Source organism: Mobula birostris, chromosome 20 (assembly GCF_030028105.1).
Source record: "Mobula birostris isolate sMobBir1 chromosome 20, sMobBir1.hap1, whole genome shotgun sequence".
In the NCBI taxonomy this organism is placed as follows: domain Eukaryota; kingdom Metazoa; phylum Chordata; class Chondrichthyes; order Myliobatiformes; family Myliobatidae; genus Mobula; species Mobula birostris.
Genome location: NC_092389.1, coordinates 13401057 through 13426605, shown reverse-complemented (window position 1 = coordinate 13426605; position 25549 = coordinate 13401057). Strand labels below are relative to the sequence as shown.

At 42.6% G+C, this 25549-nt stretch overlaps 2 protein-coding genes, 1 long non-coding RNA gene and 1 pseudogene across 4 annotated transcripts in view; 2 read left to right on the top strand and 2 right to left on the bottom strand.

Moving 5' to 3' along the window:
- mfrp (membrane frizzled-related protein) overlaps window positions 1–9770 on the top strand; it is a 54568-nt gene extending 44798 nt beyond the window's left edge. For both annotated transcript variants that reach the window (XM_072238177.1, XM_072238178.1), the window contains 3 exons: window positions 3442–3576; window positions 6572–6699; window positions 8656–9770. In XM_072238177.1, coding sequence (XP_072094278.1) covers window positions 3442–3576; window positions 6572–6699; window positions 8656–8880 — 488 coding nt within the window. In that variant the 3' untranslated portion in view covers window positions 8881–9770. The remainder of the gene's footprint in view (window positions 1–3441; window positions 3577–6571; window positions 6700–8655) is intronic.
- LOC140184942 (ubiquitin recognition factor in ER-associated degradation protein 1 pseudogene) lies at window positions 384–1453 on the bottom strand (annotated as a pseudogene).
- LOC140184944 (uncharacterized) lies at window positions 5575–9456 on the bottom strand. The gene is made up of 3 exons (XR_011882478.1): window positions 9315–9456; window positions 7229–7338; window positions 5575–5928 (listed from the first exon to the last, which is right to left on the bottom strand). It is a non-coding gene; the product is annotated as an uncharacterized lncRNA (long non-coding RNA).
- A 1289-nt stretch (window positions 9771–11059) lies between the features above and the next one.
- On the top strand, window positions 11060–25284 carry c1qtnf5 (C1q and TNF related 5). Its single transcript, XM_072238179.1, has 3 exons — window positions 11060–11283; window positions 14046–14280; window positions 24565–25284. Exons 1-3 carry the CDS (start codon window positions 11281–11283, stop codon window positions 25080–25082), a joined length of 756 nt encoding a protein of 251 aa, XP_072094280.1. The 5' UTR covers window positions 11060–11280; the 3' UTR covers window positions 25083–25284.
- The last annotated feature ends 265 nt before the right edge of the window (window positions 25285–25549 follow it).

The following is a 25549-nucleotide window of genomic DNA, read 5'->3' as shown; positions in this document are numbered from 1 at the left end:
TTAGGTAAAGTTACCACACCAGTATAATAAAGCACATCAGTGCCTAAAGTTTACATGCAAACTTAAGATTAACCATACAAATGCCACAAGCTCAAGCTAAGCTAAATGAGTTAAATAAAAGGTTAACGCAGTGACTCAGAGACCGATACTGTAACACACCTCACACAGGTACACTAAAATTTTTTTTGTCAGAAAACTAGTTTACTAAAGGAAGATTATATACATACAGAGCAAAGTCACATTTGTAAACACACTTAAAGATAGCCAGCAATGGCCTGCTGTGTAGAATTCCATTCTTAAACCAGTCACTTCAGTCAAAATCAACTGTCCATTAAAGCTAGACACACAAGAGTGAAAGCCAGTCTGTAAGAGAGAATGCAAAGGATTCCATTAGAGAACCATGAGTGATTTTGTTAAAAATACGTAGTGAATCAGTCTTTCCCAGCTCCTGTGTACTCTTGCCACTTCCTCAAATGGAAAAGGCCGTTCTCCTGCCATTACAGTTCTCAGCAGGTTAAGGCTTCCTTCCTTTCTTGCGCAAAGACTGTCCTTCTCCAGGGAATGCAATGAACCTGCCGGGCCCAGAGTCCTCTTCTACTTGTTTTGGCTGTGGCCGTGAATTCCGGATGAAAGTAATATTTCCTATTTTGAACTCGTAGTTTGGAATTCCTCTTTTAATATCTTCAGGGTTGATTTGTGCTGGACTAGGATCAACTCCTTTCTTTTTTCCATCTAGTCTGTTGCCAGCACCAGTAAATGGCCGGAACCCCGAGCCAATTGGCACAAAGGCAGTGTGATCAGCTTCAAAATCCGAAGTGTCTTCAGGCCCTTTGTAACCCAATGGGGCATCAAAATCTACGTTCATGTCACACTCGATGATGAAAACAGCTTTGTCTGGTTTCGTTTCCATGACCCGGAGCTCATAGGTCTTCTCATTGTAGTTGATGGCAATGATGTCACCAGTGGTCAAGCAGGCGAAGTTCTTCAGGGCATTTTCTAATACAGCTTTGGGATTGGTGATATCCAGGAAATCTGGAGCCTGCGGTTGAAATTTGGAATAAGTGGCAACCATGAGGTTCACACCCTCTACCTGGACCAGGCCCCCTTCCTCCAGAAGCTGGTTCTGCATCATCCAGTGAGGCAGGTAACAGAGTCCTTCCTCAGCCACAAGTTCCAAAACACCACAATGCGTAATTCGGTCAGTTTTCCTGTTGTTAAGTTTAAAGAGCATTGGGTATGTGATGTTCGGTCGACTCAGTTGATCCAGGGCAGACAGTGGCATTATTATTTTTCTCCCTTCTCTGCATCCGATCGATCACTGCTTCCAAACATCGAGACAGAGTAGCAGCAGTATTGCGTTGAGAACCGATTCTGAAATGCTTGGGGAATTGCTTGGTCAAACATATTGAAGGCAAAACATGCTTCCTTCTACCCAGCCTCTGACGAGACAATATGTGGCTAACTGGTTTCTCTAGTGATCTCCTATACCAATTCTTCCGCCACTGTCCTGCACAGGTAACCACTGCCTATACGCCGCCATGATCCACTGGAACCAGTGCTACAGCCGGCTTCTATTCGCCGAGACCTACGCCGCACCCCTGTCATTGGGTTAAAATAAATCAACCAAAAGGATCAGCAATGCTACCACTTACCTCCCCTGGCCCAAGCACGTGTGGGGGCACGCTTTTAAGGCCACCTGGGAGGAAGGTCCCACGCTATTTTCCCTCCTGCGGGAAACAACAGGCACAATCCTCTGTTCCACCTGGCTACAATATCATTATTAGTTTGACGGACACAGCTTGTGGATTGGACTCTGCAGTTCACGTTGTGATGTGTTTCTGATTTCTGGTCGCTCTTTTTCCCCATTGCTATCTTGTGCAATTTTGATCGGGGCGGACTGAATCTGCAGCCTGAGTTAATGAACGACACGGCGCTAGATGGAACTGAACTGAGTTAAGTTGAACATGCCTGGACTCTTTCAATGACTTTGGGGTTGGTGGTTTATATTCTGTGTTTTTTGCTTGTTTTTTTTCCCCCATTTGCATGATGTGTTTTTGTTGCGCATTGATGTTTTCCTTTGAATGGGTTTCATGGTCTTTCTTTGTTTCGTGGCTGTCTGTGGGAACGTGAATCTCAGGGTTGTATAGTGAATACATACTTTGATAATAAATGATCTTCAAATCTATTACCGTGTTGTTTCAGTATTAAATTTTGACTTCTCTCTAGTTTTTGACAAATTCCCCTTCTCCAATATATCTATCACAATTTTTTTTTTATAAAGTAAAGCAAGTCAAAGAGGTAAAATAGAAATGGAGAAAGAGATTTTATTTTAAGCTGCTTTTTTTGTCCATCCATTTCACCATCTCAAGATGTTCTAGAAATTTTCAGTCATTAAAGTACTTTTGAAGTGTGGACATTTTTCAACAGAGTGGGCTAGACTTCATTCTGGATGTTTTCGGAAGGAATTAAACAGCTGACAGCTTGCATGTTAAAGCCAAAGGATGACATGACAAAGGCTTCAAAGTTCAAGGAGCTCGAGGAACAGAAATACAAAATGTATATTTCAAGTCCCTTTCATTTTGAATCATTTGTGTCAGTAATTTATTATTACTTGGCTTGACTCAGAATACAACATTCATATTGACGCCAAAATTTTCCATTCATATTTTATGATACTTGGGAGCAAATCAAGTTGTATATATTCTGCCTAAAAGCTGTGAGGGTGTGATCAAAAGTTCAAAGTAAATTTATTATCAAGCTACATGTAGATCACCATATACAACCCTGAGATTCATTTTCTTGCAGGCATTCACAGTAAATCCAAGAAACACAATAGAATCAATGAAAGACCGCACCCAACAGGTTGGGCAAATGACTAATGTGCAAAAGACAACAAACCGTGCAAATACAAAAAGAAAAAAATAATAAGCAATAAATATTGAGAACTTGAGATGAAGGGCCCTTGAAAGTGAGACCATGGGTAGTTGGAACAGTTCAGTGGTGGGCGAGTGAAGTTATCCCCTTTGGTTCAAGAGCCTGATTGTTGAGGGGTAATAACTGTTCCTGAACCTGCTGGTGTGGGTCCTGAGGCTCCAAGAGGAGAGCATGGCCTGGATGGTGGGGTTGCCCGATGATGGATGCTGCTCTCCTGTGACAGTGCTCTGTGTAGATGTGGTCAGTGGTGGGGAGGGCTTTACCTGTGATGGACTGGGCCGTAGCCACTACTCTTTGTAGGATTTCCTGTTCAAGGGCATTGGTGTTTCCACACCAGGCTGTGATGCAGCCAGTCAATATACTCTCCATCACACATCTAGAGAAGTTTGTCAAAGTTTTAGACATCATGCCGAATCTTTGCAAACTTCTAAGGAAGTAGAGTCGCTGCTGTGCTTTCTTCGTAATGCCACTTACCTTAACCATTCTTTCTTGTTATTTTTTCCTCAGTGACATGTAGTCCCCATGAGTTCAGCTGTATAAACGGGCAGTGTGAAGCAATGCAGTGGGTGTGTGATGGCTGGAGTGACTGCTCAGATGGGAGTGATGAAATGAACTGCACTGACGTCACACATCTTCCTTACGGTATGTGCGTGTGAGGATTTTAAATGGTAAGATCCATGACGTTCATATTTGCATTCCTAACACCAGTTAGAGTTATCAACTATCATAGAGTCAATCTCAATCAGTTTGCATACAATAAAGGAGGCACTGTCTCGAAGTTTCAGCAACTAGGTTTGATCCTGATGTCCAGTGCCTTCCGTTTGAAGTCTGCTTGTTTTCCTTGTGCCCACATGGTTTCCTCCCACTCCCTGACCAGGTCTACAACCCTCTGCAGCCTCTTTCGGTCCCACATATTGGAGTCTTCATGCTGTGGTGTCTATGGTTATGTACCCAATCTCTTCAAACTCCTAACGAAGCACAAGCCACTGGCATGCCGTCTTTGTGATTGTATCAATGTGTTGGAGCCAGGTTAGGTACTGAGATGTCATCACCAGAGAGCTAGAGGCTGCTTACCCTTTCCACTGCCGACCTCTCAACTGGAAAGTTTTGGATATCATAGTTTCTGGTTCCTCTACATCTACCATATTGCCGGGAGTCAATGTTCTGTCTCTTTGTTTATGTTTATTTTACAAGCTAAATATGTGGATAAATTAACTTGTTTATTTAGTTAACTCATGCTCAGGAGATGCAAATGACTGCAGTCGCTGGAATCTGGAGCCAAAAAAACAAACTGTTCGATGAACTCAGCAGGTCAAGTAGCATCTGCTGAGGCAGACAAATGGTTGATGTTCAAGTCGAGATCCTTTATCATGGTGTAGAGCCTCAGTATAGAACGTCAACCACCACTTTGCTTCCACGGATTCTGCTGAACCTGCCAAGCTCTTCAAGCAGTTGTTTTTTTTTTTTGGTGCTCCTCAATGGACTAAGGCTACTAATAAACCAGAGAAAGTGTAATTGAAATCGCATCAGGTGAGCTTTCAATCAAACCCAGTGACTAAAGTTTAAAAGTTATACATTTTTCTCAGTTTGTAAGTTGTTGGTAATGTAATTCCTGGACCATTTATCTGCAGGTTCAATTGCTAGTCTGTTCTGAGTTACCGGAACTCCTCTTGGTTAGTAGTACAGTCTTGGGTATAGTAATTTTATGTATAGCACTGAACTGCTGCACTCGGAAAAACAAATTTCATGACATATGTGAGTGATGATAAACCTGATTTGATACGAGTCTCCATTGTGGACTGAGGGTGGGAAGGGGAATCATGGTTGGGAAGAGGTGAAGGGAGAAGGGAGGTGGCAGGAAGCACCAGAGAGACATTCTGTAATGATCACTAAACCAATTGTCTAGAATCAAATGACCTTGGTGCCTCAGCACCCGCCCCCCCACCCCGGCACTCCTTTTCTGCCACCTGTCCCACACGCCGCCTGCGACACTCCACCCTCACTATTCCCAGCATCCTTTGCTCCCATCAGATTTACAAACTCCCTCTCTGTCCATGTTGATAGATACAGTACTGTGCAAAGATCTTAGGGACCTGAGCTTGTATATATGTGCCTAAGATTTTGCACAGTACTGTAGATCCACTGGAATTGCAATTAACCCCTGCATATAGTGCAAGAAGAGTATCAGATTCCTGCTTCCCAATGCCATTCAATATCTCCAACTTGACTGTTGGATTCAGATGTTGGCTATAAATCAATTAAATTTGATATGATGCTTCTGTTTTGGAACCGCTTGTGTATGGATACCTCAAAGGTACAAGTGCTTTTATGATTCTTCTAGGGCTCCAAGTTTCTTTTCAGAATTTCTATTTTCAAACTACATTGGGAACCTTATATTTATTCCTTTGTACCTATAAGTTTAGACATTTTTCACTCATTTGCCCTGAGTTTCCTTTGCCACTGACTCCAACTCGAAGGTGAATTTTAGCTGAATGGCTCATGTCACGTACCCCGTGACGGGTTAAAGAACCAGCGGAAATGGAAAACACTTTAGAGTCCAGTATTGCTATTAACTAATGGTATTTATTAGTAACTACGCAATACAGTAATATAAAATCAGATATATAAAACAGGTTAGCAATGAATATATATATGCAAGTGTGGAAATATATGAAAAATCAAGCTTCAAGTCTAGGGGTAAATAGATACAGTCTTACGAAGATGAGTAAAGTTCAGTTCACTTTGTGGTATTGAGATGAGTAGTGATGGAGAGAGGGAGAGATTTGAGTCTTCAGGTGAGCTGACGCCGTTGATCTTCCCGTTGTCCTCCAAAATCCTTTAGAAGTCACCGACTGTGACCACAACAAAGGGGACCGTTCTTCTGTGGTAGAACTATCAACCCAGGCAAGGGTTGGACACACAAACAGCTCCCCACCGGTCACTCCCTTTTCACACTGCGAGAGCCACTGATCGATCCTCCAAAATCCACTTTTTCTGTGGGCACAACAAAGCTCATTCAGTGTCCAAAACCATGTGTCTGTCCATTTATCATCTGACCTTCTATTTATCTCACTGTGCTGAATACCAACTGTCACTCAAACAGCTCCTCCCCTCTCTAAGAATACAGAAGCTGAAACCAGTGTCCTTGTAAAAATGTAAACATGCTGCAGAAAACCCATATCATCCAAAGCTGTCTTTGTCTGTCTCCCTCCCCCTCCCCCTCCCCCCTCCCCCTCCTCCTCCCCCTCCCCCCCTCCTCCCCCTCCCCCCTCCTCCTCCTCCTCCTCCTCCTCCTCCTCCTCCCCCTCCTCCTTTCGCAAAAGCACAGTTTATAGGGGTAATTCAGGACCCCATCACACTCAACAACTCAACATCATCTTAAGAATTCTCTTGTACCCATGCAGGCTAGCTGCTCTTCTTGTCTTTATCAGCTTGCATGATAAGGTTATCCATAATGGTGATACTTTGGGGTTCAAATCTCCACTAGTAATCCAAGTATGGAGACCTCAGTCAATCTCAGCAGTGTAGAGTATGTGCCCAGGAGGAAGGTGGTCACAGAGATCTATGCAGCTATCTCATAACTTCAAAATGTGATTTTTCCTGAACCGACCATAAATATTTTTCTTCTCTTTTCCAGAACCTGCCTGTGAGAAGATTGAGGTGGAGATGTGCCACGGACTGAGTTATAATGAAACTTCATTCCCCAATATCTGGCTTGGAATTCCAGATCAGAGAAGTGCTATTTCTACCCTGAAGGACTACAAGGTAAGAAAAAAAACAGCTACCCCTACTGTATCTGCTGATGTGACAATGGCTGCAGAGCAGAATTTTCAATATAAAATAATGGTCCTCTAGTCTACCCACTAATGTCAAAATACACAGCTCTTAGTTCTTCAACTTTTTCTTAACCTCTGAAGTGCATTGAGTTAGTTGAATTTGAGCTTGACCCAGAACAGCAATGCTGTATTGATAACTTTAGCTCCCAGCACACTGAAGAGAAACAAAAATGTGTTATGTATTATAATTCTCTGTGTATTAAAGGGTAATGGGTCCTTGCAGGGGAAATTGAAATGCCAGGATGCTCCCTTTATGCAGGGAGAAGAAATAAGTTAGGAAATTCCTCAAAGTAACATCACATCATCAGCAAGGAGTTGTAGGAGAGTCAGTCTTTCAAATGCCTAGGGACGTAATGAAATGTGACACCAGCTTACCCCGAGAACAATATGAAATGTGGATGAAGTATGCAATCTTGCCTGCCGTGGATGCAATGTCAGGAAAATCGGTACAAACACACCTTGCTGTTCAGAGACACCTCCATTTTCACATCTCTGAAGTTATTCCCTCGGGTGCTGCTGCCCTCCCTGGCATGGGGGGACTGAGAGTTTCAGGCATATTGCTGCATCTCTTCATTTGGAAAAAATAGAATAAGAGATGTGAGTCAGGTTAAGAGAAAGTTTGTAGAGTAGATAGGATTCAAAATTTGTATGCAGTATACAACCCTGAGATTCATCTTTTCCACAGACAGCCATGAAACAAAGAACCATGGAACCCATTCAAAGAAAAAAAACATCAACCCACCACCCCCATGTGTTTTTTTTGAAAAAACAACAAATTACGCTAAGGGCGACAAAAAAAAAGAACAAAAACAGATGGCGTATTTCAATTCAGCTCAGTGTTCATTATCTGCAGGCCACACCAATTCAAAAATTGCCCTTTTTTTTTTAAAAAACAGTAGCAACAAAGGAGTGACCAGAAACTAGAACACATCATAAATGTGTGTTTCAAAGGTTTCAAAGATACATTTAATGTCAGAGAAATGTATACAATATACATCCTGAAATGCTTTTTCTTCACAACCAACCATGAAAACAGAGTGGCCCAAAGAATGAATGACAACCCCAAAGCCCCCCCAACTCTCCCCTCCCACGCATAAGTAGCAACAAAGCAATGATCCTCCCCTCCCCTCCTCCACCAGCAAAAAGCATTGGCACCCCCCCCCACCGAGCACTCAAGCGCGCAAAGCCTCAACAAGGACACAGACTTGCAGTACCCCAAAGACTACTCATTCACTCGGTCCACAATCCATAACCGCATTGATTAAACCTTGTTCTGGCACCATCCGCTGACAGCTTCACGGGAGAGAGTGATCACTCATTGCAAGGACCTTCCCTCAGGGTCAGCAAGTGAGGGAGAGCGAGGGGCCACCACATGCAGATACCTTTCTCCGGCAGCAACGAGTGAGGCTGGTAGACAGCACTGACTATCCACTCACCCTCCACACCTGCTGCAATGATTTCAGTCTTCCTCAGTGTATTATTTGATGTATCAAATATTAGTTAGGAGGGTTAATCTTGGCTTGTAGATGACAGAATCAAGTGGAAAATGGGAGCTCTGTAACCTTAGGCAATAATGATTTCAGACAGTGAAGCAAGATTATTCTGAGTGACTCGGAGGATTTGCTAAGGTAGTAAGGTCTTGCTCCCACCCAGATACTTAACCAAATTCTTTCAGTGGGGCAAATGACGTTGCAAATTCACTGTTTTATGCAGTTTATTTGTGATTCTTGGCTTCATATATCCTTTCCATTCTTGTTATCTTCCTGCTGGATGGTTTGGTTTTGATTCATTCAGACAAGATCCTAGTTCTAATGACTCTGATCTGCTCTGACCATTTGTAACTTGGCAGTCACAACACTAACAGCCCATTCTTTTACTTTAACAGCTCCTGATGGGCTTGGTTTGCTATGAGAAACTTCGCCTGCTGACTTGCAGCATCTTTGTGCCCAAATGCACATGGGACGGTGGTGTCGTACCACCTTGCCAGTCTCTCTGCCTATCTGCTGAAAAACAATGTCAGCATTCACTGGAGTCTTTGGGCATAATATGGCCTTTTAACTGCAACCTTTTTCCGGATTCTGATGACCCCATTGAATGTGTGAGACCTTAGATGAAAAATGTTACATCCCAATCCAATCCAGATCTACATCCACCTTGGCTCCAGGAATACAAATTATTTTAATTGCAACTCAATAACATCAGCAGCAAGGAAACCATATGAACAAGTTTCATTAAATGCTAACTATGCATTTCTTTGTTAATGAACTTGTACACCAGGTGAAGTTCTATTGCTTCTTTGCCAAGACAAAAACTGTCTTGATGGCCTGAGTGGATATTGGTGGGTGAGAGGCTAGATCATCACCTACTGTAAAATAGGAATACATGTGATGGAACACTAACTTTTGTTTTGAGGCAGTGCAAACTACAGGAAAAGTTTTCAGAAAGCTATTTATAATCCAAAACAAGAACATATTTTGCAGTTATGAAAACTCCCCAAGATGGAAATTCTAACTTGTGTAAAAACTCGTGCAAATGTAGGCTTACCAGGTGGTCCATTGTCGAATTGTGCTAAGCTCCCAGCCTGTGATGTCCTAGCATGTACAAAGTCCTTTAGTCCGTGATCTCCTATCATTGAATTCCATAAAGGTCACAGGAGAAACATTGATGGTTGTGGTGTGAGGGGTAAATATGACTGTTGAGAAAATGACAGTTGATTGATACCTCAAAGATGTAAACAGAATCAGTTTGTAATTATCCTGTTTGGATGGGTGCTGTCTGTTTGTTTTCAGTCCCTGTATAAACTGTTTACTTTGTGTTTATATTCCCCAAATCATCTGATAGTCATAGAAGAGCACAGCACAGAAACAGGCCCTTCAGCCCATCTAGTCTGTACTGATCCATTTAAACTGCCTACTCCCATCGACTTGGACCGGGACCATAGCCCTTCAAAGTCCTACCATCTATGTACCTATGCAAACTTCTCTTAAACGTCTATTCCAATTGGGGGGAGGGGGGGAGGGGTGCGGTTGAATCTTACCGACTCTGTGCAGACGCCTCCTTGGCCAAATGATGTCCTCTATATTTATATGATTTCAGCGTGCATGGAGTGCCAAACTGGCATAATAGTCTCCCAAAAGGTGCCTCAGATTCAGCAGGTGAATTCACAACCTAGTCCAGTACCAAGCTGCACAGACCAGGGAGGTCATGGGTTTGATGCAAAGCCTGCATGGAGTCAGCTCGTATATGAGGAATGATAACTTGTCTTTAGTTATGTAAGAAGTCAGTATCATTAGGAAGAAATAGAAGAAAATTGTGGACAACGGTGAGGTAAAAGACAGATTGACAAAACCTATTTTAACACCTTATAATATTCAGTGCAAATGAGCTGTATCACATAATTGCATATAATTTCACCAACTCATGTAACTGATTCAACTTAACTACATAAATAATGTTTATTTTAGTGGAGTTCAGTTACTGTCCACTTTTACTTACAGCTGTATTTATAATTTTGATGTCCTTTGTACTGTCAAATAAGATAATTTAGAAAGTACTCGCATTTATATGAAAATCTGCAGATGATGCAATTCTGAAACAATAAATAGTGTTTTCAATCTGACTTTGCGCAGATGCTACCTGACCTGCTGTTCCCAGCATTTTCTCTGATTGGGTTGCATTAATGTAAGGTCTTGTTACATTACTTTAGAAGCATCTCATGCACGATAAATTATTTGACAAGTTGGTCTGTTTTCATGCTGCTGGTTAATCGAGGGATCTTGACTGCCAGCAAAGCGAGATATCTTCATATCAATACTTCTATTGTGCTTACAAAGTCCAGGGCGAGATCCTGATACTGGTTTAACATTATTTAAAGGATAACACTTCAGCTGATGTTATAGCCAGCTGGTGATGTAGTGGCATCTGCACCGGACTTTGAGGTGAGTGGTTCTGGGTTCAACTCTGGCTGTCTTGCACACTTTCCATCTGTGCTGGGTTGAGTGTTGAGCTAGCAACTCGGTAGCAAAGCGAAAGAAACAGCAAGGTTACCGCCTGATGTTATGTTGGAAAGTAATGTTCACTTGGAATATTGTTGTTAATGCTTGGAGTAGGATGGGATACTTGGAGAGAAATGGATTTAGAATTTGTACAACAGTTCCAATTATCTATTTAGTTAATGCGCATTATCCTCAAAATATTATTAGGAAGAGCAACTGTCCCTGTGAGAATAGTGTTTTCTTTACTCACATTCCAGACTTAAACACCACTCTTAACTCGGTCTGTTCCCAGCCTCTCTCTTTTCTTGACCTGCTGTTTCTGGCTCTGCCTCTGAGCGCATCAACCATTTCCTGGAGCTGGAGCCTCTGAGCAAGAGAAATTTCTTGTTTTCTTTGAACTGAGCTGAGTGGTGGAGCCGTCTGATCAGAAGAGTTTGGGGCTGCTAAGAGCCTTACTGACACTGGCTGTGGGTATCAACGAATTATCATCACTTACACTTCACGCAGAAGTATTTATGGTGAGTTATTTAATGTATTTCTTGAGGAGCGGGTCTCTTTTTGGTTTTCATGGGATCTGAAGATTGCAAATGTTATTAACAATATGAGCACTTCCTGTACATGCTCCAGCTGTTAGAGATCATGTCCCAGATGTTGGCTGTGTCGAATTAAAACTAATATATATCCTCAGAAAAAAGTTAGCGTGCGGTCTGAAAATTGCTTATATGATCTCCTATTGTACAGTGTTGTATGTTATATTTGTTGAGAGCATGAAAAAAATTTTTAAATACTCGTTATTTAATATTTTAAAAACTCGGAGTTGGCGCTATGCAGAGTATTTCAATGGTTACATGAAATTCTGAGACAAAGAAACTGTTGACTGGGATGGTGTCCACATTGTCAGAATGAGCTATTTGGGTGTGTTTCATCTCATTGCATGTGTTTAGAAAGAAATGATTGAAGAGTTTCTAGATCTTCTAAATCTTCAATTCTGCCAGTCGGATGTTTGACGTTTGTTTTGGAGCCAGTTTAAGTTTATATTCACCGAAATGAGAGTGCTTTCATGAACTCTAGTGGGGGGACTAACAAAAGATGCTCAGGGCTGACCCTGCTTTGCCATTAGTTAAAGAGCCTCAGCTTTCCTGGCAAACAGCTGCATTCACCTCATTTAATGGAGGGCTCCGAACTTGGAACTTGCAACTTACAACTGTTAGGATTTTCATTCAGTTCCCTGGTCAAAGGTGAGGAACTTGTTTGCATTCCCAAAATGTTTTCCTTATGTTGGTGGATGGGATAAAACAAAGATCATTACTAGTTTAAGAAGATGGTACCTTAGACGGCATGATGAGGGTGAACAGAATCCTTGATTTCTCTCTTCAAAGTCCCGACTGAACCCTCCTCACCCCACCCATCCTGTTCTCCAAGATTTATATAGAAATTCTAAATTTGGGGCAGCCCAGTAGCAGAGCAGTTAGTGTATTACTGTTACAATGCCAGTGACCTGGGTTCAATTCCCACTGCTGTTTGTATGGAGTTTGCACGTTCTCCCCGGGACTCTGTGGGTTTCCTCCCATATTCCAAGGACGTACGAGTTGGTAGGTTAATTGAGTGTAATTGGGCAGCACGGGTTGAAAGGTCCTGTTACCATGCTGGATCCAAATAAATGAAAATGGCCTTTCGAAGGTGCACGGATGCAGGGCATCAGTGACTATGTGACCCACTACAATGTACTTGTATTGTAATGCAGGTACAACTGGGCATTGCTGATCGCCTCAGCCAAACATGGGTCACTTGATCCTCCTTTTCAGAGATTGAGCTCAGAAATTTGTCGGTCACGCAGGTCCAATGGAGAAGATAGAGGACGGTGAGGGAGAATGGACCTGGGTCAGTTCATTGTGGGTAGAGGCTGAGACAATGCTATCGAGAGTGGAATATCAGAACAGGCAATGCATGATGGAGCAGCTGAAGGTGTCTGAGATTGTCAGATGGTTGGGCAAGGTGGCATTGACAAACTGGTGTTGGAAGGGGCATCATTCTTGTGAATGGGGATTGGCAGCATTGGGTCAGGGTGAGAGGGGCCCAGAACAAGCAGCAGCCGGTGGCTTGACTCTGGCAACACGGTGGGGGGCGGGGGCTGATATTGGAACTAGCAGAATTGAGGGTCTGGATTGATGGTGAGGGCAGGGATGAGAACTGAACTAGCATCATTACAAGGAAAAATTAGAGCTGACGGCATCAGATAAATAAGGATTTGAGCCAGACACCACATCGCTTGTTACTTTAGTGCAAGTTGGAGAAGGGAGGACCTTAGATAAATAATTGCCTTATCGCCTTCAAGCCTTGTAGCTTGGCGTGGCAGGGTTAAGATTTTATTGCCTTGGGGTGCCCAATGACAGAGCCTATGTTTCCCTGACCTTTCATACAGTGCACTCCAAATCATAAGAACTTGACATCTAAAAATATTTTATCTCAATAACCTTTAGCTTCTCCTAGTTTCTAGAAACTGTGTTCTCTGTTACTGGCCCTGCTGCAAGAAATCTTTTTTTAATGTTATTGAGTCTAAAATCCTTAAAGATATTAAACATCTCTATCAACTTTTCCCTCTACCTGCTTGGCGTAACAAGGAGGTCAATTCCAGTCTTGCACAATGAAAGGCTGTTATACCTTCAGTAGGGTAGTGAAGAAGGCACATGGTGTGTTTGTATTCTTAAGTTAAGGCATTGGATATGTAATTCAGGATGTTACGTTGCAACTTCACATAACAATGGTTAAACTGCACTTGGGGTATCGTGTGCAGTTTGCTGCAGAGGAGATTCATCAATATTTTGACTGGATTGGATAGGCTAGGCTGGGCTTGTTTTCGCTGGAGCAAAGGTGGAGCTGAAGGTATACAAAACATATGGGACAAAGGAAAGGTCGATAGTCAGAATTGTTTTTCCATGGTAGGGGTTATCAAAAACAAGGCATAGGTTTAAGATGAGAGAAATTTTAAAGATATGAGGGGAAATTTAAAAAAAAAGACGTTCGATATCTGGAACTTACTACCGGGAGAGCCAGATACAATACACAAGGCTTAGAAGGACCAAAACCAGACAATTGGGATTAACGTAGATGGGCACTAGTTTAGCATGGGCATGATGGATCGTGGGGCCTGTTTCTTATCTGTACAACTCTGTTTCTCAAGCTGCATTGTACTTTTCTGAGGTGTTAGTATCCTTCCTGAAGGTGGTGTTCGAATGGTACATCTGTTAAAGCCTAATGTTAACTCCGTTTATCCCTACAGGGTCAGACTTTCTTCACAAGCCTTGGAATGACTCCTCTTACCTTGACCCTTTTATTCTGCTTGCTGTATTGTGCATCACCCAACAGTGCAGAAACCATACTTACTGGATTTTGTCCTGGTCAGCCGGGAATTCCAGGAACTCCGGGGCGGAATGGGCATCCAGGGTTGGTAGGGCGAGATGGGAGAAACGGGAGGGATGGAATGCCAGGAGCACCGGGAGAGAAAGGTGAAACAGGTAAGCCTCAGTAAAAGGGACTATGTGACATTCCTGGTTTCTAATTTCACACCATATTACAAGCAATACCTACATTGGAATTAGGAAATAAGTCTGATTAGTTGAATTTTTCTTTGGATGAAGACTAACATGGTTGTCATGTTTCTCATGAATGAGTTGCACGCCAATCCTCAGCCTCCAGGGGATTCTTACAATATAATGTTGGCAATCACAGTGAGTCAGCAGGTTAAGAGTAGAGAATGAGCCAAAATTCATGATTGCCACTCGAATGGGTTGCCAGGGCTACTTTTGTGATCAGTGTTGAACTTTTATCTTCACTCCTCAATGGCAGAGTTCCTTTACAGAGAATCTGAAAATCAAGGGGAGACTGGTCAGTCAGAGTAGCACGTTATGAGCTGGGTCTTTGGTAGCAGAGTTCTGGGTGAACAAGTTTACACTGGGTACAACCAGGAATAGTCACCAAAGGATAACAAGGACATAAAGAATATTTCAGCAGCTGTAGAAGGGGTGAAGTTAGATGAATGGAAAAAGCTGTGGTGGGTTGCAGTCTCAGCCAGACCCATCATGGGCACTAGCCTACCCAGCAATGAAGACACCTTCAAAAGGTGATGCCTCAAAAAGGCGACATCGATCATTAAGGACCCCATCACCAGGACATGCTCTCTTCTCATTGCTACCATCAAGGAGGTACAGAAGTCTGAAGTCACACACTCAACAATTCAGGAACAGCTTCTTCCCCTCTGCCATCAGATTTCTGAACAATGAAACAAACCATGAACACTACCTCACTAATTTTGCTCTAGTTAATTTTTATATTTATATTATTGTAACTTATAGATTTTTGTATATTGCACTGGACTGCTGCCACAAAGCAACAAATTTCATGACATACAGTGCCTATAAAAAGTATTACCCCCCCTCCACCCCTGGAAATATTATATTTGTTTAATTGGTTTACAACATTGAATCACAGTGGGTTTAATTTGGCTTTTCTTGACACTGATCAACAGAAAAAGATACTTCCTTATCAAAGTGAAAACAGATCTCTACAAAGTGATCTAAATTAATTACAAAAATAAAACACAAAATAATTGATTGCGTAAGTATTAACTCCCTTTAATATGACACCAAGTCATCACTGGTGCAGCCAATTAGTTTCAGAAGTTACATAATTAGTTAAATGGAGATCACTTGTGCAGTCAAGATGTTTGAGTTGATTGTAGCAAAAATGCACCTGTATCTGCTTGTGAGTCAGTATCCTAGCAAAAACTACACCATGAAGACAAAAGAACACTCCAAGCAACTCCATGAAAAGGTTATTGAAAAGCACAAGTCAGGAAAAGAATGCAAGAAAATTCCCCAAGTCACTGAATGTCCCTTGGACAGTTAAGTTAATCATCAAGAAATGAAAAGAATATGGCACAGCTGTGAATCTGCCTAGAGCAGGCTGTCCTCAAAAACTAAGTGACTGTGCAAGAAGAGGCTAGTGAGGGAGGCCACCAAGAGATTTATGACAACTCTGGAGGAGTTACAAGCTTCAGTGGCTGAGATGGGAGAGACTGTGCATACAACAACTGTTGCCCGGGTGCTTCACCAGTTCCAGCTTTATGGGAGAGTGGCAAAGAGAAAGCCACTGTTTGGAGGGGCGGGGGGGAGGGTGCAAGCTCATGAAATCTTGGCTAGGGTTTGCCAGAAGGCATGTGAGAGACTCTGAAGTCAGCTGGAGGAAGGTTCTACGGTCTGATGAAACCAAAATTGAGCTTTTTAGCCATCAGACTAAATAGTATGTTTGGTGTAAGCCAAACACCACACATCCTCAAAAACACACCATCCCTACCGTGAAACATGGTATGGTTGCATCATGCTGTGGGGATGCTTCACTGCAGCAGGCCCTGGAAGGCTTGTGAAGGTAGAGGGTGAAATAAATGCAACAAATTACAGGGAAATCCTGGAGGAAAACATGACGCAGTCTGCAAGAGAACTGTGACTTGGGAGATTTGTTTTCCAACAAGACAATGACCCCAAGCATAAAGCCAAAGCTACACAGGAATTACTTAAAACAACAAAGTTAATGTCCTGGAGTGGCCAACTCAGAGTCCAGACCTCACTCAAATCAAGAATTTGTGGCTGGACTTAAAGGCATAATGTTATCAGTATAATTAGTAATGATGTGGATCAAATATGACGGACTAGTTCAGGTTCACAGTTGCCAAGGAGAGGGATGGAGTCTTCAAAAAGGGACTGATATGACAGTGGAATCTCAGGATCATGGCTTCAATGTTGTAAGAAATTTCTGCTTATTCAGTTCTCATCTGAAAATGTACAGTAAAAATAACAAGGATTAGAGAGGTGAGGTGCCTCTGTACATTTGGAAACTAAAACTGTTTACGGACAGTTCTGAGTTGCAGCTTGTAGATACACAATAGCTACACCAAGCGGAGAGACAGAAGATAGTGCACCAAGCAGATAAGAATGAATCCAGAAGGTGCAGTTCTATCCAGCCAGGCAAGAGTTGTTCGACATTGGAGGATGATAGAGTGGGCGGTTGCATCAAGACCAACAGCCAGGTCAGGATGTGGAATGTTGTGTTATTTTTCTTTTCGCAGATGCTACCTGATTAAGGCTGACTTATACTTGTGCGTCAAATGTATGCCGTAGATACGGCATAGCCGCAAACCCTACACAGCACCTACGTGGATCCCTACGCCGTAGCCTGACATGCACCTCTCCCAAAATGGAACTATGCATCGCGGCAACGCAGACCGCAACAGCTGTGATTGGTCCGCTTGGTAGCATCGCATTTCCTCCTACACTGCAATAGCTTCCCAGCGGGCGACTGAAGGGCAGGGAAGGAACTCTGGCTGCAATGCTTTCCATAAAGCTTTACAGACCTCCGAAATTACGGAGGACATATTTCGCATTTACGAAAAAAGACGCTCGCTTTAAACTTGTTTATCCCGAGAAAGACTACCATGACCATGAAGCCTTGCACGGGCAGGTGTGTGCGCATGCGTGACATGCACATGCCCGAATTGCAGAGCGACGCAGACACACCAATGCGCAAGTATAAATGCTCACAACGGCATAGCCCACTTGTGTAGGCTATGGCGCAAGCTAGTACACACAAGTATAAATCAACCTTTACTGAGCATTTACTTACCATTTTCAATACGTTGAGGGACAGTTTACTTTTGTGACTTTGATGCGACCATTTTGGTACATTGGAATCCTCTCTGGAAGAATTCAACCATGCGACCCTCCAAGAACAAAGTCAGAACCGTGAAGTAAGGTGTAACATCCAGCCCTGTGTGCTTCTTGCCTTGGCTTGTTTACTGCTGACAGGGCACTTCCTGAGCACGTTCTTCCTCCATTTCAGTCAATGTAAATACAATGTTTTCTTCTGAAGCCACATGCAGGAGATGGACATATTTTGCTAAAGTAAGTACGGTAGAGACTGTAGCACATACACCATAACATAAGTTTACAGCTTGCTTCTGTAAACTTAAAAAAAACCCTTTATTTCTATCTTCTCCCCCCCCCCCAACTTTTGAATCGATTTGGTTGCTTGCTTTTCTCTTCTTAATTAAATTCAGCTGGAAGTTTCAAGTGAAGTAGGCAGCAGTGTCTGAGGCTTGGCAGGAGTGATAACTAACTTTGGAATTTTATTTTCTTTCCTAAAGGAAGTTGGAAAATACCTCTGGGACTGATTTAATTTTACACTGATCAAATATTCCCATCGTTTTTCAAATGATGCTGCACATGGATACTGATTTGTAGATTTTGTTGATTTACAGAGCCAGCCAGAGACTTTAAGCTTTAGAAAATACAGATTTCTCCTCTATTGTTCAAGTTTCTGATTTTGCTCACTCAGGCCACAGAAACATTATCCTGCTCCACTAATTTTGTTGCTCTTGTGTTTATTTTAAAAATCCTGACGTCACACACACTATTCTTGACAGAGAAGTGCTGATGTCAAAAACGCTTGGAGATGAAATGCAAAAAGTTCTGGATAATACTACAAAAATGATTAACTTTCTTAACCAAACATGAATTCACTCGAGAATGCTTAAAAACTGAGAAAACCTGGACAAAGAACTCAACTGCAGAACAAAATTGAACAGCATTTTTCCTCCCTGTAAACACAAATGTATGACTGGGTGAGGGACCTTTTCTCTGAATCTTCTGCTGCTCAGCCTGAGAACTTGACTTTGAGAGAAGAGGTCAAGTTCTGGATTTCTGTGAAAGAACAGCATCCTGCCATTCATAGGAAAACAACAAACATTTTGCTGCAGTTCTGGACTTCTTACATGTGTGAGCAAGCTTTTTCTTGTTTAACAAGCATCAAGAGTATAGATAGAGATTGTCTCATTTCAGTTGAAGGTGAAATTCGTGTGTGCTCACCTCAAGCTCAACCCAGAACTGAGTATTTGTGCAGCAAAAAGCAAGCACAGGTTTCACATGCTAGGCCTATATTTAAGCCTGATCAGGTCACTTATTTAAAGAGTTTTTTTCAAAGCCTGTATAAAATTGTCAGGCTATAGTTTTATTCATATTGCTTTGGCTTATGGTTTTCTGTAACTTTGCTATTCGACATTGTCAATAAATTTTCATGTTGTATATAACATTAATTAAAATCGATTTACAACTTTTATTTAAATTAAATCTACTGCACCTACCTTTAGAAAAATTAAATCCCATTTTGGCTTAAGCTAGTTATTTAACAGAAATTTATTACATTTGCCTTCTGAGTTTTTAAAACTTATGAAAGGGAAAGAGATTAATTTACAGCTAAGCTTAACTACCGGTTTTATTTCCCCCCCCCCCCCCCCCAAAGAAAGGTTGGCTAAAACTTCATTCTCTACTCAAGAGCATTGACAATTATTTTGGATTATTATCTCTACAACTTACTGATCGTGCTAACGTACCGTGAACTGTAGATGTTTTTGGCAGAAAGGCTGCTATCAGTGTCCTTGGCTTGGAATAATGTTATCTGAAACAGCACAACTAGCCAATAAGTCCCAGTAAAGCCAAGTTAACACTTCAACCACCCTAACTTGCTTCCAGCACCCAGGACGTGCCCTCTTTTCATCGTTACCGTCAGGCAGGAGGTACAGAAGCCTGAAGACACACACTCAGTGATTCAGGAACAGCTTCTTCCCCTCTGCCATCCAATTCTTAAATGGGCAATGAATTTTTTTTATTGTTTTTATTTTTGCACTATTTTCAATTTTACTATTTAATATAGACATATACACAGTAATTTATTCATATTTTTTCAATATTTATCATGTATTGCATTGTGCTGCTCCCACTAAGTTAACAAATTTCATGACATACGCCAGTGCTATTAATTCTGATTCTGAATGATGCATGACGGCTCAAGGCACATAACGGCAGTATTAGAAAACCAGATTTGAGGCAGCACAGTAGTGCAGTGGTTAGCACAATACTTTACAGCATCAGCAACCTGGATTCCATTCCCGTCACTGCCTGTAAGGAGTCTGTACGTTCTCCCTGTGATCGCGTGGATTTCCTCCGAGTGCTCAGGTTTCCTCCCACATTCCAAATACATACTGGTTGGTAGGTTAATTGGTCATCATAAATTGTCCCATGGTTAGGCTAGGATTAAATCAGGGGATTGCTGGGCAATGCAGCTTGAAGGGCCTATTCCATGCTGTATCTCAATAAGATCTAAGATCTAGATATTATCCAAACCATTGTCTAATAAAGCATCATACCTGACTGAATTGCTGATTTGAAATTTCTTCTTTATGCTATTTGACTGTGAAATCCACCTTCAGTATGACTGGTCCCAGGCCATATCAACGTCTACACTGAATCGCTCTTTCTATCCTGAACCTGTGAGCATAGAAAACAAGTGTGTCAATTCAACTGGGGCCACGGCCAGCCATATCAATTCCAGCCCTGAATAGCCCAATGCTCCATTAACTGGTATATCTAGTCACTGAACATTTAAAAGAAGCTAGGCTTTGAATTTGAAGATTTGAATATCGTTTTAAAAAAACAAAACAACTTAGTTTCGGACATGTCCAGTTCAACTATCCCACTACTTAAGTTACAGGATAGAACAAATCCAATTAATGCTTATCCTCTGATATTTATCCCTCTTTTAGGTGCTCTAAACAAAAATCTAGGTGCAACCTACAGAAGGCTATTTTAAGAACAACAAAAAAAAAACAATTCTGATTGGAGTTAGAGACTGAATAGGTCAGCTCTGGCAGGATTTGCAGACCAATATTTCCTACAAGGCAAAGCCCAATATCATGAATGGCTGTGGTCTTTCATTCCCAGAGAAGCCGGCTGGTGGCGCAATGGCATCAGCGCCAGCCTCCGTAGCGAAGGCTCCCGAGTTCGTATCCAAGTTGGGCCATCCCCCGAGCACGCTTTCCATCCGTGCCGGGTTGAGTGTCGAGCTAGCCACTCGGCCCCGTTTTAAAAAAAAGGGTCGAGTCGGGAACGTTCATATCGTGACCCGGTTAATCCAAAAGGAGACCAATCCTGACACCACACGCCAGACAAGAATGACTGACTGGCTGGTGCGACATGCTAAGAAATTAAAAAAAAAGATGAGCTCAACACCTTATATGTATGTCTTGAAAAACAGTAAATCTACACTTATGTGAATCCCTGTGGCATATAGTGACCCTGTGATCTCTGTTTCAGCGGTCAACATCAGAATATCTTTCAAGAGGGTGAACCCTTGCAAGGCATCAGGCCCTGATGGTGTACCTGGTGGAGCACTCAAAATCTATGTTGACCAGCTGGCAAGTGTGTTCAAGGACATCTTTAATCTCTCATTGTTGCAGATGAAGGATCATACCTGATTTAAAAGGTGACAATCATACCAGTGCCCAAGAAGAGCAGGGTGAGCTGCCTCAAGGACTATCATCCAGTTGCACTCACATCTGCCGTGATAAAATGCTTTGAAAGGTTGGTCATGACCAGAATCAACTTCTACCTAAGCAGGAAACTGAACCTGCAATTTGCCTGTGGCCACAATAGGTCTACAGTGGATGTGATCTCCCTGGCTCTCCACTCGGCCTTGGATCACCTGGACAATAGCAATACCTACGCCGGGTTGCTGTTTATTTATTACAGCTCAGCATTCAACACATTCATACCCTCAGCTCTAATCAACAAGCTCCAAAACCTGGGCCTCTATGTCCTTCTACAACTGGGTCCTTGACTTCCTCAAAAGGAGACCACAGTCTCTGCAGATCGAAAATAATGTCTCCTCCTCGCTGACAATGAGCACTGGCGCAACTCAAGGATAGGTGCTTAGCCCACTGCTCTACTCTCTATACACCCATGGCTATGTGGCTAGGCACAGCTGAAGCACCATCTATAAGTTTGTTGACAATACAACCATCATTGGCAGAATTTCGGATGGTGACGAGGAGGCGTAGATAGATAGATCAGCTGGTTGAGTGCTATTGCAACAATAACCTTCCACGCAATGTCAGTAAGACCAAGGACTTAATTGTGGACTTCAGGAAGGGGAAGTCGAGTGAACACACACCAGTCCTCACCGAGGGATCAGCAGTGGAAAGGGTGAGCAGTTTCAAGTTCCTGGGTGTTAACATCTCTAAATATCTCTCCTGGGCCCAAAATATTATGCAATTACAAAGACACAACAGTGACTGTATTTCTTTAGGAGTTTGAGGAGAATTAATATGTCACCAAAGACATTTGCAAGTTTCTACAGATGTACCATGAAGAGCATTCGAAATGCATCACCACCTGGCATGGAAGGGCCACTGCACAGGATTGGAAAAAGCTGCAGAGAGTTGTAAACTCAGCCAGCTCCACCATGGGCACTAGCCTCCCCAGCGTCGGGGGCACCTTCAAATGACAATGTCTCAAGTAGGTGGCACCCATCATTAAGGACCCCCATCACCAGGACATGCCTCTTTTCATTGCTACCAAAGCGAAGGTACAGGAGCCTAAAGACATATGCTCAACGTTTCAGAAACAGCTTCTTCCCCTCCACCATCAGATTTCTGAATGGACAATGAATCCATGAACATACTCACTTTTCTCCCCCTCTCTTTTTGCACTACTTAATTATACACACTTATGTATATGTGTGTGTCTGTTTAGGTACACACCACTTCTTGTAATTTAGTTTTTATTATGTATTACAATGTACTGCTGCTGCAAAATAAATTTCATGACATATCAGTGATACTAAACCTGATTCTGACTCATCCACAAAGATAGAGGAAGCAGTCTAAATATTTCATATGGTTACTGGTATTAGATAATCTTGGTGCACCCTAAACATTTAATGCAGAATCTCTTGTGTCTAGACGTAATCTTAACATCTTTTGAAAGAGAAATGGGTTAATGTTTAGAAAAGAAAATTTGCACAGTGTAGGAGAGGAGGGGTAAGGAGAAATGGAGAGTGCTCTTTCATCGTCACGATAGACCAAATGTCCTCCTGGTACTATGTAAGATTATGTGAAGCACCTTAACCCAAGGCACAGGTTAAGGTGCACCATTCTCAGGGGAAGAGTGGGTGTGGACTTTCTGAATTAAACAGAACATTGTGATAACTTACCTGCACTTTTGTTCTCCTCTTCTGTGGCAGACAGGCAGATGGGGCTGAATCCAATACAGGTTTCCCCCGCCATCCGAAGGTACAACGTTCCTATGAAACGGTTCGTAAGCCGGAATGTCGTAAAGCGAAGAAGCAATTAACATTTATTTATATGGGAAGAATTTGTGAGCGTTCGCAGACCCAAAAAATAACCTACCAAATCATGCCAAATAACAGTAACATATAGTAAAAGCAGGAATGATATGATAAATTCACAGCCTATATAAAGTAGAAATACTTTTCTACAGTCATTGCTGTACTGTTCTCCGTAGCGAAAATCTCACACAAGTGCTCGGCAGAAACACGGCGCAAGCGCTGTTGGCAAAAACACGGCGCAAGTGCTCTCCAGTAACCTTTAAGCTATGAAGCTGCCAAATCATACCAAATAACACGTAAAAATACACAGCCGATATAAAGTAGAAATAATGTATGTACAGTGTAGTATCACTTACCGGAATTGGGAAAGCGCGGAGCACACTGATGATGGTGTGTTAGACTGAATCATCGCAGGTTGGGTAGTGCAGTGGTCCCCATCCTCCGGGCAGCGAACCAATACCAATCTGCGAAGAATGCAGCGGTCCAGCGGTGGCCAGAATGCACTCAGCACATCGTTAAGAAAAAAAGCCGAAATAAACAAGCTAATTAATTAAGTGCAGCCCAGCACGTAAATGTCAACACAGATCAGAGACGACGCAATCGGCAATCGCCTCTGATCTGGGCCGACATTTACGTGCTGGGCAGCACCTAATTAATTAGCTTGTTTATTTCGGCTTTTTTCTTAAAGGTGTGCTGGGTGCATCCCAGCTACCGCTGCATTCTCCGCGAATCGGTATCTGTCCGTGGCCCGGTGGTGGGACACTAGGGTGTCATCTGTTTCCATGAGGGTAGGCAGGTCATCTTCTTCTATCTCTGCCCACCTCGATGTCGAGGTTTGTCATCTGCTGTGGCTGATGTGGAAGGCTTGCTTGACTGCTTAGCCTCGCGCATTTTTAGATCATACAGTTCTTTGTAAGCACTCAAACCATCTTGCAAAAATGCCCTAAACCGACGTACCCTTTCAAAATTAAAGTCGTACTTTATCATTGCAGCGAAAATTTCACACAGCTGCTTCACGTTCAGTTCCTGGACGACTTCACTTTCAGTTTTAATTGTTATCCTTTCCTCTTCCAATTGCATCAGCTCTTCATCTATCAGTTCTTGGTCATGGGATGCCAAAACCTCTTCAACATCTTCTTCATCAACTTCCACAAACCAAACTCATGTGGTCCTTACTTCGTTCACCACGATCGAAACGCTTAATTATGTCTAGTTTTACGCGTAACACCCTTACCAGCTCTTTCAGGCTTTTCCGATACCTTAAAACTCATTTTGCTAACGGCTGCTCACAGGCACGTATTTAAGCAATGCTGGCGAGAATGCAGTTCCGAATCCGGGGGAGAGCGGCTGCTCGGGGCGCGCACTGCTTTTTTTTTTCCCGCGCGCTGCCTTTTTATCACGCACTGTTTTTTTTCCTATGAAAGTGAAAACACCTTCTGTTAGCGAAAACAGGTAACTAATGTAGGTCTTTCATAACAGTGAGGTTTTGTAAAGCAAACGTTCGAAAAGCAGGGGGCACCTGTATCAGGACAGTGATGTAGATTGTAATTATTGATTTTGTTTTTCAGGGTTACCTGGGCCTAAGGGGGAACAGGGTGATTATGGGATGCCCGGGCCACCTGGTGAGAAAGGCGTCAAAGGGGACAGTGTGATCAGCTACAACTCGGCATTCAGCGCCAAACTTTCCAAGACTCACAACTTCCCGCAGCCTGACAAGCCGGTGCAGTTCAACATGGTTCTGTACAATGATCAGCACCACTACAACCCAACGACCGGAAAGTTCACCTGTGCAATTCCAGGTCTCTACTACTTTGTGGTTCACTGCACTGTTTTCAGAACCAGTCTCCAGTTTGACATCATGAAGAACAACGTGACCATCTCTTCCTTTTTCCAGTACTACGCCAACTGGCCAAAACCAGTGTCTCTATCAGGTGGAGCCCTCATCCACCTGGAGCCTGAGGACCAAGTGTGGGTGCAGGTGGCAGTGGGGGAGTACAATGGAATTTCCTCCAGCACAAAGACAGACAGCACCTTCACTGGGTTCCTACTCTATTCTGACTGGAAAAATGCTCACCTACTCGTTTAAACACGCAGCATTTCTGCTTTCTACAGCACCTTGCATGGATTGTACTTAACATCAAAATGAATTTTAAAGACACATTATCATTAGAGATTTACTGCATCTCTGTTCATAATGTCTTTGGCTTTAGGGTTAGCAGTTTCCAAAAATGTACGTACATCAGACTTGATGTCTGTTTATAAAATGAAATTCTTTATATTCCCAATTACTGCTTTGTCTCAGTGTGTTGTTACTTACGTTAGTCTAGGCAGTGTTCATTTCAATAGAAAGATAAAGAATGTGGAGAGTTCTTGCTAATGTTTCAGGTTTCCTCAGAGAGGGTGACTTAAGCTGGGGTCTACATTGGGCTCAATAATTGTAATGTCATGGCAGCGATACAGGAAGAGTGCTTCTGTCCCTGTAAACTCAATCCTCCCAGACACAAGGCTGCACAACAAAGCAGGAGATTAGAAAATGGTAAAGTAGAGCCACCC

Excerpts from the sequence above, each read along its gene's own strand:
- c1qtnf5 (XM_072238179.1), top strand. Across the intron at positions 14,281-24,564 it reads GGGAGAGAAAGGTGAAACAG|GGTTACCTGGGCCTAAGGGG; the intron begins GTAAGCCTCAGT and ends TTTGTTTTTCAG.